Here is a 16,969-nt window from a genome sequence, read left to right on the forward strand (position 1 = left end):
TGACAGCAAAGGTTAGTCTCGGTGTGGATACGCATAGCGCCTTCGTACCATCGAAGGAGAAAGTGATTTTTACTAGCGTACACAGGTATTTAGATCTGATCTATATATTGTATATTATTGGAATAAAGTTTAAGCACAAAATAGATCTTTAAGGATTACTTTCTTTTCTTCCGTTGTATGTTATGAACATATGGTAATCCTTCAATAATAACTTATAGATATAGATTAATTCCTCTAAGAATAAGAAAATACAAGCCTTGAGATATTGTTCAGTGCAAATATGCGGCAAACATTCAAGAACAATGAACAAAAAAACTCTAACAACCACTAAAATCAAGCTGATATCAACGTAACAGGGTCAAACTGCACTAGATACATGAACAACAAACAAGAACCAGTGAATCACTCATCACATCACATAATATTGTCAAGCTAAAAATATTAAAAAAGAAAAATAAAAGATGTACCAGCTGAGCAATTGTATTGACCGAAAAAAGAAGGAGTTGCCAAAAGCGGTTACCGGAGAAGAAGGCAGTGGCTTTGGTCGGTGGAGTTCTGAAGATGTGGCAGAAATGGTGTGGGATGCGGTAGTTTTTCTTCACTATCTGATTCCCGATTAAAGTTCAATCAATAGTTAGGGTTCGTGGAAATTAAAAATTGGATCAAGGAGATACATAGGCAAATTAGCAGAAAACTAAAATTGATGAATCCAAACTAGTATTAACTGAATTAAATTTTTTATCTAGACAACTATAGCATTCATCAAACAAATATTACTTTATCCACACAAATGTTTACTCAATGGAGGGCTTCAGTTTCAGTTAATTAGTGGATTGAAAATCTAACCTCTAAGCAATAGAATCACAAAATTAGTGTTCGGATTAGAGTAGCGGCGGAGAGAACTCTGTGACAACGGTAAATGAAGGGAACAGACGCGACGAGAGCGGCGGAGAGGACTCTGGGATGATGGCAACGATGGCACCGAAGGGAGCAACGCGACGAGAGCGGCGACGGAGGAGGGGGCTCGTGCTATGCGAGCGGCGGTGACAGCAGCGGAGAGGAGAAATAGATTGATGGCGGAGAGAGGAACAAGGGCGGTTGATTTGTGTGGTGTGAATGGAGCTCGATAGGGTGGTGGAATGCTAGGTTTAACTCAATTTTTTAAAATATAGATAAAAAATCTGACTGTAATAATTTAACAAGATGTAACATTTTAGTTCATTTAAATACAGATGGATTTTCTGTCGGTAACTATTTTTCACAAAAAAAATAATTTTTCCGATAGAATTATCGACGGATTTTCTTTTTCTATCTGTAATTTATGCTAGTTCAATTTTTTTGTTTTTGATAGAAATTCCATCGCAAAATTTGTCTGTATTTTTGTGGGATAAAATTTGTTAGAAATATTCGCCTGTAATAAATAGTTTTCTAGTAGTGTATATAAGAGTATATCTTGAGTAAACATCCAAAAAACACCACATAATATCTATATCCTTGAGATGAAATAATGGGAGCGGTCCCTAAACATGAGAAACAAACAATTCAAGAGGATTAGAGTGAACAGTCTTAGAATGAGTATGGTAGTTGATGTAATTTAACCATACAACAAGATTGACATAGTCACATAAAGAAGATTGTAATTGATCTTTATTCACTAGCGAAGAGCATTCATTCACAATATTCTGTACAATTGTCATAGTTGGATGACCAAACCTCTTATGATGTACATCCAAAGATATACTTTTTAAGGGTAAATACAAAGCAGACAACACAAAGGGATTAATTTTTGATAGAGGAGAAAGTGCGTTGTACATAGATGATGAGGAAGTGTGTTGTTGAGCATGCTAAAAGTTTTGATCAAAACGAAGAAGCAATAGCTAGCTACATGACTTAACTTGCCATAAATTGAACATGGTGGCCAATTCATATTTGTCCAGATCCTCTTTTGCCTTGAGATAATTTTCTTCCATGGCCTCGTCTTCCAAAACTATCTCTACCAAAATTTCCAAAAGCACCTCTTGTTAATGTAAAAAGTGTGAGAAGTATATAAAGTTAGTCTCACGTCAAGAAAAATAAAAAAGAATAAAAAATTTATAAGATGAGAGACCCATTAATTTACTACTTTAATTTACACGCCAATTTTTATAAATCTTTGATTCTATATTTGTTGTTTTACAGAGTGCGGTTCTTTTTTCAGCAATATGAAGAAAAGAAAGTAAAAGTGTATCGAATTTGAGTTGACACTTGACAGTACGAAGGAAGTGATATTTATTTATAGTATAGCAATAGCACTGAACCTTCATGAGGGAAAGATAACAAACTAACTACCATATAACATAAATTGAAATTACTGTAGTACCCTCTATAACAACATGTTTTCTCGTCAAGTTAATAATTAATTAAATTGACGGTTGAAAAATGAAATGACAGCATTGTACACTACGTCTTTGGCATTGACCCCCATAACGAAATCAAGATGAGCATAGTCCTTGATGAACTGAACACTAAGCTTATCAGCATCATGAGACTTTAGGGAATCAAGTAAAGTTTGCACATCAACAACATCAGAAAGAGCATCTCGAGCACCATAGCTCAGAAATAGAGGTAGGTCATGAGGGATATTAGATAGGTTGTAAACTGGAGGGGATGCTTCTCCATAGTGCATAAAATTATAATCTGGTCTCACGTAATTATACTTTGCAAGAACCCCACTTCTAATAGCTGAAAAAAAAAAATTCACGAATAATAATCATCATATACGTCTCTCTACTGTGGTTATCTGCTAGTTTAAAATTTAGATTTAATATTTAAATTCATATTTTAAAGATAATTTATTCTCTAAATTATTTATGGAAAGATTTTGTTAATAAAGTTAGTGTTTGAAAGATACAACCATAAATTAAATTAATCGTTTAATAAGTTAGATGATGACGTGATATGATAACATGTTAAATTATGTTAATCAATTATTTTGTGATATATGATCATACCAAATAATATTTAACATAATATGTTATTATCTAACGAATGAAATAATCGATCTGAATTAAGATTATATTTTTTAAAAATTGATATAATTAACAAAATATTGTAAAGACTAATTTAAAAAATAAATTATCTTTCAAAATAAATTTAAATATTACAAAATATTTTCTACAGTAAGCAATTACTAATAATGGACTACGTACTCTGGGCCAAGTGTACCAAATTCTTTGATGCTGTTGACTGAGGTGCATTCTTCAATAATAATTCAATAGTTGAAGAATTGAGGCAACAATTTTTACCTGAAAGAATAACACGGAATTATACTTTAATAAAAAAAAATTGAACGTAGATAGTTATTAAAAGGAACCAGAAATCAACATGTATGTGTGTAAATTTAATTTTTTATAGTTATTATTTTTTATATATTTTAATAAAATAATTAATTAATAAAATACGTAAATCTTTTATTATATAATAATTAGACTCTTTTATGTTCAAATAATCAAACCTTTAAACACAGTATAATCAAATTTTTTATAAATATAAAAAATCAATTATCTCCTCTTGTTTTTATATTTTAGTCATATTTCATTATATTTTTATTATAAATATAAATTTAATTTGATTATATTATTTATAAAGTTTTGTAATAAGTGTAAATCAAATTAATTATTTATAAAATTTAATTAAAAGCATAAATATATAATTAGTTTATATAAATAACTAATTTTAGTGACTATATAATATAATTATTGAAATGAAATTGTGAATAGAGTATGGTGAAGGTCAAAACCGGTTATAACAGGCAACAAGTCGTAACAATCTACTCCACGGTGAGTGCAAACTAGCTTGAGAAAGGCTTGAACAGGTATCCTATAAAAAAAATAATAATACAAAATTACAAACACATAAAAATAAATAAATTATATTACACATGCATGGAAACGTGATAGAGTTGAAGTCTACATAACATTACCCTTTGGGAACGAATTCCGATATCCCAAATATTCGAATGAACTGTTTGGCAAAACACAAAAACAAGTTAGCTGTTTATAATTAATGCATTTAGCTCACTATTTATGAATAATGGGGACGGATAATTAATGTTGAGTCTTGATAATTAATTAATTAATAAGTATATGGTTGATGAATATTAAACTTGTATTAATTTAATTACCTCGTCTAGATAAAACTTAGCTGCAACATCTAATAATTGAGTGGTTAAATGACTCAAATAGGCTATGGGGCTCAATAATGCTGCTGATTTCAGCTGATTCACCAATTTCCCTTCCGAGAAGGAAGCCAAAACTGTCAATGTTCCCTGCCAAACATCCTCATTAATTTCTAGTTTTGCATCAATTATATTCAATCATCTTGATTTTAAATTTCCCAGTTATTCACTTGTTCTATGTGATTATTTACTCTCATCACGATATCCATATCTGTGGTAAATTTGTTTCAGTTCAATAATTCTTGTCATTATTGTTAACCATAAAATCTTAAAACGCTAACATACGATATTAATTGTGAATGAACAAAATTAATTTTGTATTTACTAAAGATGATTTTTATTTAAAATATCAAAATATTAATTTTTTCATGTGCAGATTTATTAATATTTAACATTTTTATAAGTCGAAATAACGATTTTTCATTTATCATAAGTATAAATTTAATTTTATTTATTTATGAATAAATTTATTAATATTTTAAATTTTTAGAGACAAAATAATAGTTTATTTATGAATAAATTAATAATAAATAGAGGTATTTTGGTAAAAAAATTTGTAATTATAAATTTTAATGAATCGCTAATATCTGTAAATATCGAAATAATAGATGTGATTAATTAAACCGTATTTTAAATACGGTGTTTAAAAATAAATAAAATTAATACACATTTAATATACTAAAAATTTAAAATCAATGTTTTTATTTTTTATTTATAATATCAATAAAAAATGACACGTTAACAATACGAAAAATATATAAAAAATTAAAATTAATAGTATTCAATTTTTTATTATAAAATTATCTAAAATTTAAAACTTAAAACAAAAATTAACACTGTCACTCTCCAAACAAGGTAACATAACTGAAGCCAAAGTTGAGTAAAAGTAAGCAAGAAAGATAATGTAGTACCAGTGAATGACCGACGTAATGAGGCTTTTGTCCTGTTTGACTGGACACATACTCCACAACAGCAGGTACATCATAGCTAGCCAGTTCATCCCACGACCAATCCCAATACGCCTGTGTTTTTTACACACCAATATCCTTACCGTTAAGATTAGGTTTAAGTGTTTAACCTCTATTTTCTGTTTTTATATTTTTCAAAATTTATAAATGATTTAAATACTAAGACATTTAAATAAGGTAAAAATTTATCTATAATTATCTATAAAAATTAATAATAAAAAATTATTAAATAATATGTTAACAAATATATAAATTTTTATTTTTAAATAATTAAAAAATATTATTTATATATTAAAATTAGTTATTATATTTAATTTATTTTTAATATATATTTTATATTATTTTATTATATATTTTATATTAGTAACTGATTTGTTAAGAAATATAGTTTAAAAGTAAGAGATAGTAGAATGAAGAAATTAAACTAGTAATAAAAGAGAAAAGAAAGTAAACCTTAGAAGAAGGGTCCAATGAGGTATGGCGGCGACTGAATCTGGTGCCTCTGGTATTAGAAATCCAAACATCGAAGCCGTTATCAGCTAATATCAGTGGCAGATTTTGCTCTGGACCGTTCAAAAGCCATTGCGCTCCGTCCTGCACCCACGTATATATAAACTTTATTATTTATTTATTTATTTGTTAAATTCAATGAATATACCCATAATATGTAAATTTAGAATGCGCATGCATTGTTTTTTGGGTTTGTCGGATTTCGCAAGCTTACTCTTATCAGCAGAGGTGGTGGATGATGTTGTGTAAGTGTAACACAATTAATTGGCAATAAAAGATTACCATATGCATGCATGGGACCACATCATAATTATTTATTTTTGGAAATTATAGAACACACTCATAAGTCATAAATAACAGTTTTTTGGGTCGTGCAAGATGGTAAACATCCACGTTTCGGTACTAGTTAGGAGACACCTTCGACATTCACTCTGTTATACTTATATCTATGAATATATAATATAGAAAAGAAGAAAATGTGGTGATCTACTATCATCTATGCAGCAGTGTTGTAGTGCCTGTGCCGGGCGCACTCAAATTGTGGAACTTGAAGACAAATCCATAATGGTCCTTATATTGTGACATATGAGTAGGACTGGCAATATATACCCTATTTTCGATATTCAACTCGGATTAATTTGTTTGAATAGGGTTGTCTACTCTATCCGTTGTAGGTAGGGTAAGATGCAAATTTATCTGCGAGTAGAGTAGGGTACGGATTTAAGGTATACTCTACCCTACTTTATTCACATCTTTAATATATTGTATAATATATATGTAAAAATTATGTATGTAGTGAAGAAAGTAAGTCTTATACTTACAATTTTCTTTTTATAAAAACTTGAAATAATCACTAAGTTAGTTAAAAATCATATTATTTATAATTTTATATTGGATTTCTTTAAGATTTTATTATTTTTAATTTTAATTTAAACTTAATTTTTTATTTTTTATTTTATTAATATGTACAAAATTTAAAATGGTTGAATTTTATATTTATTTGAATTTTTTTTGTTTCTGCGGGTAAAATCAGGTAGGATAGAGTTTAGAATTTTAGAGTGCGGGTAGGGTTAAGGTTGAGAGATTCTCAACCCACGGATAAAGTATGATAGAGCTTTAAAAAAGTTTTCAATTCACGGATAGGATTAGAGTAGAGTCTAAACCCTACCGTACCGTATCTATTGCCAGCCCTACAAATAAGGTCGTTTCGATAAAATTTTGAGATTTTTCAAAAATAATGTATTAAAGACCGCACATTTGTTAAGATTTTTTGGAATTGATTATTATACTTCCTGTCGATTTATAGTTTAACATAGAGAAGGTTTATTTTTTTTAACACATAAAATTTGTGTTTTTTTGTGTGATTTGTAAGTGTTGTGTGATTTTTTTCATGATTTAAAATATTTTTTCTAAAAAAAAACGGGACATTTGACCTTAGCTTGTTTTAGTAAAACCAGTTATACTTACCATTTTTTAATAAGAATGTTTATGAATCGAATTTATAAATTCATTCCATTTATCTATATCTGATCGCAATTTGCGAATATGATCTGATTCGTAAGATGATCGAATCGACAAATCCAATGTATGTGATCTGCATTCTATTCAAATTGAATTATAAAATATCACATTTATATATGCGGATCTGCACTAAATAATAAATAAGTAAATAAATAATATATGTCGTATATATTTATGTTTTATTTTAATTAATAATTATTTTTATATGTTGTATTATTTTATTTTTTATTTAAAAAAATCTGGTTTAATAATATTTTAGAAGTAAACATATTTAAAATTGGAAAAAAAATTTATTAGAGAAAAAAAGAGAGATTTTATTAATTTTTTTATAAAAATAAAATTTTTGTTATATTTTTTATTTTATAAATACATTTGATATTCGATATAAACGTAAAGAGTATAAATATTAAATCTAATATGATAAATTTAGTATAAATCGAATCAAAATTTTGATCATATCAAATCTAATTCGATAAGCAAAAACACTTATTTTCTGCTGGAAAGCAATGAGATTTTTTTGTTGTTGTCTAAAGCAGGAGATTTGACAAGCCTAATCATTCACCAAAATGCTATTTTTCCATAAACAAAACTATGACCCATTTGCTTTTTCCAAAAATAATTTGTTAATTAGCTTAGTTGTAAAGCCAAGAGATTGAGAAAGTGTGCCACTTTCTATGTCTAAAAGCAACATGGGCGTCACTTACGTTAGTCAGGAATCATGATATCTTCTTGGACTCAATTAAATAAAGAAATGAAAGGGAAAGGAGTAAGAGTAACTTAGCGCCATTAATTGTGTGACAGACGCGGAACTCAACCCTTTTTGTTGTCACCTTTGTCAAGTATGGACTATGGAGTCAAGTTCACACTTCACACATGCATCATCTTTAATTTCCCGGAGATAAGGAGAAAAACATTTTTGAAATTACTTTTCATGTTAGTTTGTTTAGGAAATTAATCCAACATTTTAAATTAAGCTATTGACAATTTGACATAATAACAATAAGTTGATGTGTCACAAATGTGTGGCACTCGAATATGCTAAATTGCCACATTACACCTTGCATGTCAACATCCCGGAGCATAATTGACATCTATTTTAAATGTGATACAATTGGTAAAATTGAAAATAAAGGTAAAATGTATATACATGATGTTATTGATCAATTTTAATTTATTACGTTTCAAATTTATTTTATTAACACATTTGTCCAGTATTGTTGTATCAAATTTTGTTAATAACGTTAATTCAGGAATATAATTAAAAAATATTTAAAATATTATGGAAACAATTAAAATAAATTAAAAAGGAATAGTAATTCTAAAAAATTTCAAAATATTAGAAAATAAAAAATATATTTTACTATTTTTTTAATAATTAAAGTTTAGGTGATATACGCACAAAATTCAGGTGTGGTAAGCGCTATATATACCTCACATACCTCATTGAGAATTTTCAGAAAATATTAATTATTAGATAAAATATAGATTTTACTTAAAATTTGCTCAGCTAAATGATCAATCAATTAGGTTTAGTTTGGCAAAATTTTTTAAAAAATTATTTTTTATTTTTTATTTAATAAATAAAAAATATTATGTACTTATACTTGTCGTTTTTAAAAGATATGAGTGTTTTTAAAAATACCTAAAATAAAATTTTTTTAAATTAACTTGTACTTATCAAAATTAAAAAAAAATTAATATATCTTTGTATATTAATTAATTTTTAAAATTATTTTTTATATTTATGTCTATTATAATATTTTTAAATTTTAAAAATTATTTTATCAAATATAATTATTATTTATATTTATTAAAAATTATTTATAATTTAATTTATTAAATATAGGTGCTATGATTTTTTAAAAATAAAATTTTTTACCAAATCAAGTTTTAGTGTGTTTGGTGAAAATTGAGTTTTAGGCTTTTAGCATAACTATTTTTAAATGGATATAAGAAGGAAAAAGAAAATAATAAAGTGCCGCATACTAATTATTTACGCCTCTTAAAATCTAAAAAAAAAAAAATCAAATTGGAAACAAATCGCCAAGACGCCAACAATAATAATTGAACACCTATATATATCTTAATAAGTTCATATTATGTGAAATTAGTTTTCACGATAATAACCAGCATTTTCCACATATTAACGTAATTAAACTTTACTTAAAAATAATTAATCATCTCACCAACATATTAAGGATAACACATGCACTTCAAATTAAATCTAGCAAATACAATGCAGTATGAATATGGTGCATACATTACACTATATCTTATATATTCGGAGAAATAAAAAAGGTGTATTGTATAGTACTTAACTACTTATAAATAACACGTTTTAATTTTATAAAAAAGTGAGTTTTATTTTTTAATATTTATATTTAGATAATTTAGACAAAAATTTTATAGGCACTGTAGAATTATCCAAATAAACGATCGCTAATTATTAAACATTATATTGTACTAAGTAAAATATATATATTGTTAAAGTAATTTATATAAACTGGCACATGTTACATGCATGATAGGCAAATAAAGAGTAGTAATTTAATAGTAGGGTATTTATTGTGTGCACTTACCACTAATATTCCATGCTGAAGTATCACTGGCTGCTTCGTCTGATTATTCCCATTGCCACTTCTACCTTCTGGGATTCTTTGGACGCTAAGAATGTACCCATCTGCAGTTGTAACCTGAGAAAAAAAAAAAAAAAAAAAAAGATATTGGGTAACGTTTACCAAATAGTAGTTTCTTTCAAGTTAATAAACAACCTTTATGTCTCCCACAATTTTAACATAACCATCACAATTCACAAATATACACTACTACAAAACAAATTAATCTCTTGACGACATATTTGACTAGATTGGTATTCATCCATTTTAAACTTTATATGAAATTAACTATAGCTGAATTTATAAAATGTCGCCTAAAATTATCTAAGGCAGCATTTTCAACCTTATCTAATCGATCGTCGTATCCTATTCTATAAGCAACGTTTTTCATATGCATGCGTTGCCTTTGTGGTAGTGTAGATTAACATGTGTGTTTTTTAAGGTCTCTGTTGTGGTTTTCTTACTTGAAGTTCCTGGCACTTGTAACCATGAATAACAACAGAAGAGGCGCATATGCCATCATCACCCAAGAGAGAAGGAGGAAAGGTAGTAGCACCGTTTTTTCTACCTAAGGAGCCACGGCTAGAACCCTGTGCTACGTGAAGCACAGAAGATGAAAAGAATAATAAAAGGTACAGGGTATTAGCCAAGAGAGACATAATAATAATAATAACTGTTTATTATTTTATGTCAATGAAGGTGTGGGGATAATTGAGTAGTAGTAATGTTGCGTTTATTTATAGAGAGAGAGAGAGAGAGAGAGAGAGAAAGGGAGGAGGTGTGTGAAATAATGAAAGAGAAGTTAGGAGGAGAAAGGAATTGGAAAACAGAGTTGGTTTCTGATTCTCATGTGTTTTCCTCTCTTTACAGGGTTTTTTTAGGGTCTAAAAGGATATGGTTTTCTCTTTTCTTTGGACATTTTGGGAAGTCATTGAGGGGTCCACTAATATTTGGAGCTTCTTCCTTACTGCTTTTGGTAAGTAACAATGACTTCATTAGATTCGAGTTTAACTGTTTAAGGATCGGATTGCAAAAGATTAAGAATCAAAAATAAAAAATAAAGATATAAAAATTAATGTTTATAAATTTTATTTGATGATAAATTAATTCTATATTATCTCTTTAAAAAATTATAATTATAGAAAATTGATAAAAATAATATAAAAAATAAAAATAAATTATATTTTTTATTAGTATTTTTCTGTCATTAGAAAAATCATAAAAGGCATAAAATATATTAATTTAACATTCTATAAAATAATGTGTATATATATATCAAACATAATTTTGTGTTGACTAAAATAATGATAGATAAGATAACGCGTTGAATTATTTATATTTTATATTTATCCAGGAAAAATTATTTCCTTTTTGATTACTTGAAAATAAATTAATTTATTAATCGACCACATTATCCTTTTATATTTTATAAATAAAAGAGAAAAATCTCTCTCCCCTTATCTAAATTTGACAAGGCATATAGTTTATGATACCGATAATACCAGTGAGCTGGGACAAGGTGGAAATGGGGGTTCATTATGGCTAATAAATTTTGATAAAATTTCTAGCTATTTCCTATTTATTGGTTTAAAATTAATTAATTTTCTTTTTGGCCGTAGCGTTACACAGGGAACGACGGAAATAGATCCTCTCTAATTTTTTTAATACTTGATAAAATATAGTGTGATTTTTCACTTCTAATTTTATAAGTAAAATTAAAAATAAATAAAAAAATAATAAATAATTAAATTAAATACTGTACATCATCCAATTTTTTATTCATTAGAAAAAATTCACTCCCAAAAACGACTCACATTAAAACTGTAAAAACGTCATTTTTTGTTTTGTTTTGTTTCTTTGAGGATCATATCTAATAAAATAACACGTATTCTATTTATTTGAGTTAAATATATTAATTGAACCGAAATTAATGCATATATAATATATATAATAAACCAACTTTTAGACAAATAAAATAAAAATTTAATTTTAATATATTAACAATGTAAAATTATTATACATGTATATCTAATCACATAATATTATATTAATAAAAATAATTACTTTTTACATTACTCTAAAAGAATGATTATAATTACATAACTGTATAAAATACTTATACTGTCAATATATTAAAATTAAATTCATAAATAATGAGTTAATTTATACTTTAAGCTAACATTTTGAACTAGTTCTAGTGAATTTCTCTTTTTAAAATTTGACATTTTTTAGTTAGATTATTTTAATTCAAATATTTAAAATATGATAATACGCCTTAAATTATTTTAAGAGCAGAAGAATTAGGGAAAAAAAAGAAGAAATAATAAAATGAAAAAAAGATAATAAAAAAATTAAAATTAAAAAAATGATATAACAGATTAATTGTTATAGTGTCTAAAAATAATACTTAATTTATCAAAATAAATTAAAATTAATATTTAATTTAAAAAAAATAAAAAAATTTAAATATTTAAAATTTATGATAAAAAACAAGTTACATAAAAATGAGCTCTTTCAATTTTTATTTTTCTTCTTCTAGTTAAGTAAATTTACTATTTCTCTCTCTTTTAGTTTATTTTATCCTCCTCTATATTCTTCTTCTTTTCATCAATTTTTATTCATCTGTTATATATATATTTAGCACTTTCGATTCCTATTTTTCTTCTTCTCAATATTTTGAAAAAATATTTAATTTTATTTAAGATGTAAATTAATATAAACAAATACAAATAATGTTTATACTTTCTATTTTTATCAATAATAATAGCATGATTTAACATATTTCTAATATATACAATTAAATACGTATGTGATATTTATAAAATCAAATCAAATACGAAATAAAATAAGAAAATAAACAATATAATTTTAAATTATTATGTGAATATTAGATATAAAAATGAGCATAACTTATTGGAACAATTAAATATAAACTTATGTAGCATGCACATAAATACTAATTTTTCTTCTCTTAAAATAACTTAAGGTGTATTATCATATTTAAATTAAAATAATTTAATTAAGATGTCCAATTTTGAAAAGAAAAATCCAATAGGACTAATCCAAAATATTGACTTAAAAGTATATATTAGTTCATCATTCTATTTGTCCAAAAACCGGTTTATTATATATGCCTTGATTTCGGTTTAATTAATTTATTTAACTCAAATAAATAGGATAGGTATTACCTTATTAGACATCGTATTCATAAAAAGATTTAAAAAGTCGTTTGGATAATTCGTATGGCAGCATTTGATTTATGCAATTTTTTTAGACAAAAACACAAAAGACATAAACATCAAAAAGCATGAACACAAATTATTAAGGTATATGCAGGAACATACGGGAGGGTGAGGGGAGGCTTTGACCCCAATTTTTTTTAAAAAATTAATAATAAAGTTATTAAGTATATAAAATTATTATATATTATATAATTTTATTTTTTATTTAAAAATATATTTAATATTTAATTTAATATAAATAAAAATTCAATCTAAATACTAATGATCTTTAATATTTAAAAAATAAATAAAATAATAGAATAATTTTATCTAAATGAGTTCAGTGACCAAGAGAAATTTTATATTAGAATTCAAACTCAATATTATAAATTTGATGTTTCTAATAATGTTGAATTAAGTAATATGTGCACAATTTTTAAGTTATGTTATCGGTTAACGAAGATAGAAAAGTCTTTAACGTATCATTTGATTGATCGTTTTTCGCTTGGTATTAACTCTTTTTGTTTTAACTGCTACAATTGAGAAATCTTTATCAGTTATGAATAGACTCAGAAATAAAATGAAAGATGAATTTTTTGTTAATTATTTTTAATTTACATTGAAAAGAAAATTGTTGAAAGATTTTACACAAATTTTATTATTGATGAATTTTATGATATGAATAATCGACATGTACCATTTCATTGATAAAAAAGTACATATTTTTTGTACTTCAAAATATATTATCTATCAGTATATTTTTGCAATGCATTTTATATTGTGTAATTTATTTGCATAAATCATATTTTAATATTAAATATATTATTGGTTCCATAATAATATTTCTGGATTTGTTCCTGTGTATATGTATTGTGTTTGGTAAAATATTAAACAAGACACAATAAAATTAAAAAAATTTCATAATATTATTATGAGAATTTTTTTTAAAACAAAAAAAATTCTTTCACGGTTGCTGTTGCCACCACCATCCACCATCTCTACCACTACAAATTTATCATCACACACAATTTATCACAAATCAGTCAGCAAAAATTTCACAAGAATTAACAAGAACATTTAATTTTTAAAAAGAAAGAAAAACGAAAGAGGAGGAGAAGGCAACAGAGGAACAAATTTGTGAAGGGGAAGAAGAAGGCAACAGAAGAGGAAAATGACAGCGACAAAAAGCGACAAAGATGAAGGAGGAATCAGAACCGAGGTAGAGATAAAACTAAACAGGGAGAGACGTGACAGTGACAAACTCGAAGAGGAAGAGGGAAAGGCAGCCGTGACCACCGCAAAGAGGGGGAAAGGCGAATGTGAAGGAAGAATAGAAGAAGAGGATGGAAGAAGAGGAGATACGACAACGCCGATAAATTTGGACGAAGAAGGAGGAGACGCACAACTGTGGGTTTGGACAAAAGAGGAGGAGACATGACATACAGTGGTGGATCTGGACGGAGGAGGAGGAGACGCAGCGACAATGACAGTGACAGAAAGAGCAATGATTGAAGGAAAGGTTAGTGGCAGAAAGAAGATGCAGAAAGAAGGATGGAGAGCATAGCAGAGGATGGAGAAGAAAAAACCGAGAGGGGGGAAAAAAAGAGAGATTAGAGTTGGGAATAAAATTGTTATTTTAAAAATTAATAAAAAATAATAGTATAAAAAATTATATTTAATTGATTGTGTCTTTATATCTTAATATTTTGGAGAAACATTAAATACATATATACTGTATATATTTATGTACTAATATGTCTATAAAAATTTATGTCTCAATAAACAAATAATAAATATGTATTCACTACTAGAAAATTAGTTATTACAGACGGATATTTTCGACGGATTTTATCCCATGGAAATACAGACGGAATTTCAGAGGAATTTTTTGTTGGAAAACAAAAAAATGAATTAGCATAAATTACAGTCAGAAAAGAGAATCCGTCTATAATTCTGTCGAAAAAATTAATTTTTTTCGTGAAAAATGGTTACAGACAGAAAATCCGTCTGTAATTAAATAAACAAAATGCTGCATTTTATTAAATTATTACAAACAAAAAATCCGTCTGTAATTTAAAATTTTTCGTCGAAAATATTGAATTAAAGGTAAATGAAACACGAGCTTCTTCCAAATGAAAGCTTCTTCTCCTCTATGTAGCACGAGCTACTTCTCTCCGTGGCTGCTACTTCTGCTTCTTCCGCCGCTGCCGCTGTCGCCGTTGCGTCGCACAATCTCTCTCTGTCATCCTTTGCGTCGCACGAGATCCCTCCGCCGCCGCTCTCGTCGCATCTACTCCCTTGGTCGTAGAGCTCTCTCTGCTGCCGCTCTCATCGCATTTGCTTCCTCTAGCGCCTCTTCCATCTAATCTTAACTTGCTCTCTCAGTTCTTCTCGTAACCATCTCAGTTCTCTCTCAGTTCTTCCTGATTTTGTGATTCTGTTCTTCGTGATAAATCTTAGGGCTCAAGTTTTCTATGCCAGTTTTAGGTTTATCATACTCTGCTTTTGCGCTTTTGTATCCGGATATCAACACCAACTCCTTCGATCCCGATCACTACATGAACCTCATGGTAACCTCCCTCCAAGTCTCTTCGCATTTCGTTGTGATTGTTTTCTGTTTGTTCGGTTCTGCTTTGGAATCATTAAATTGGGGAATTTCGTGAAGGTTCAAACATGGAGCAACTTCTTGAGAAGGTAGTTGTAGCTATAGTTTACTCAATCCGATTCGAATTGAGTTTGATAGGAATGTGTGTTTTCCCTGGTTGTTGCAGATAATGTCTGTGCAGTCAAGGAGTGACAACGTTAACACTTCTCTTTTTGACAAAAGGGAGCACCTAGAGAAGTTACATCATACTTGCAATCTTCTCCGTAAAGTTCAGGTATTAGAGCTATTAGATGTGTCCTTTTCTGGTCTCACATTGTTCTTCACTAAAATACTTATGTTTCCATGTATTTTAGCTTGATGATACAACTTTTTGTACTTCTAATATTGCATGATTATATGTTCTAGAAATATGGCTCACATATTTTTCATCCTTGTTGAAGAATAGTTCATATATGATCTGCCTGATAGACTTAACAAGTGCATCAAATCGGAAGCTTATGCAGATGCAGTTAGGTTTTACACTGGAACAATGCCAATTTTAATGGTTAGTTTGGATGATATAGCTTGTAATTCCATTCCTTGATTACTTTCGCAAACATATAAATCAAAGTCATAGATGAAATATCTTAGTTTGTTCTTCTCTGTCTCAGGCATATGGAGATTCATCTTTCCGGGATTGCAAGCCAGCCTCTGAGGAAGCAATGGCTACAATAGTAAAAAACTTGCAGGTTTTGTTCCTTCACCTTTGCCAAGCCTTTGGACTTGGGCCAATCAAGCAAAACAAGCCTGGCTACACTATTGCTTATTCATGCAGGCTAAAGAATGTAGCTTCAAGAATTGGCTTCTTTGTATAGAGAAATTCTTCGAAAAGAATTTGATTTATCTAACTCAACATGTGTGTTTACAATTCTGTTTGGTACGAATAATTTTAAATGCAGATTAATATACAGATGTCCAATACATATACTGCAATTAGTGAATGAATCAGCATGGTATGTTTTTGTTTTTATTCTGTTTGCTCACTTTGGGTTATTTGTATTTTCTCTTAAAATTGCTTGCAAACATACATTAATTTAATTGCTATACCTTTCTTTAAGTTAAAATTTATGAATATTCGTTTGCTGTTATTGATTTTGTTTATAAGTCTAAGTTATAATTAATTTTCATTAGATGGACGGTTTTGTTTATAAGTCTAACAAAAAATTTGACGGCCATTAAAGCAATTTATAGTTAATATATACACTTTTTCTTCTTCCATGATTTTATTCTGAAATCCTATATAGATAGCTTCCCCTACTTTTAAGAGGGATATT

The 16,969-nt window shown here is 27.7% G+C and overlaps 1 protein-coding gene and 1 long non-coding RNA gene across 2 annotated transcripts; one reads left to right on the forward strand and one right to left on the reverse strand.

Annotated features, from left to right (window-relative positions):
- Positions 1-2,251: 2,251 nt before the first annotated feature.
- On the reverse strand, positions 2,252-10,645 carry LOC112697208 (triacylglycerol lipase 2). Its single transcript, XM_025750291.3, has 9 exons — positions 10,295-10,645; positions 9,795-9,908; positions 5,638-5,778; positions 5,128-5,238; positions 4,163-4,306; positions 3,962-4,002; positions 3,779-3,858; positions 3,189-3,284; positions 2,252-2,721 (listed from the first exon to the last, which is right to left on the reverse strand). Exons 1-9 carry the CDS (start codon positions 10,487-10,489, stop codon positions 2,396-2,398), a joined length of 1,248 nt encoding a protein of 415 aa, XP_025606076.1. The 5' UTR covers positions 10,490-10,645; the 3' UTR covers positions 2,252-2,395.
- A 5,217-nt stretch (positions 10,646-15,862) lies between these two features.
- Positions 15,863-16,440, forward strand: LOC140173373 (uncharacterized). Its single transcript, XR_011862002.1, has 3 exons — positions 15,863-15,930; positions 16,102-16,200; positions 16,307-16,440. It is a non-coding gene; the product is annotated as an uncharacterized lncRNA (long non-coding RNA).
- Positions 16,441-16,969: the final 529 nt, after the last annotated feature.

Source organism: Arachis hypogaea, chromosome 6, assembly GCF_003086295.3.
Source record: "Arachis hypogaea cultivar Tifrunner chromosome 6, arahy.Tifrunner.gnm2.J5K5, whole genome shotgun sequence".
Lineage (NCBI taxonomy): Eukaryota > Viridiplantae > Streptophyta > Magnoliopsida > Fabales > Fabaceae > Arachis > Arachis hypogaea.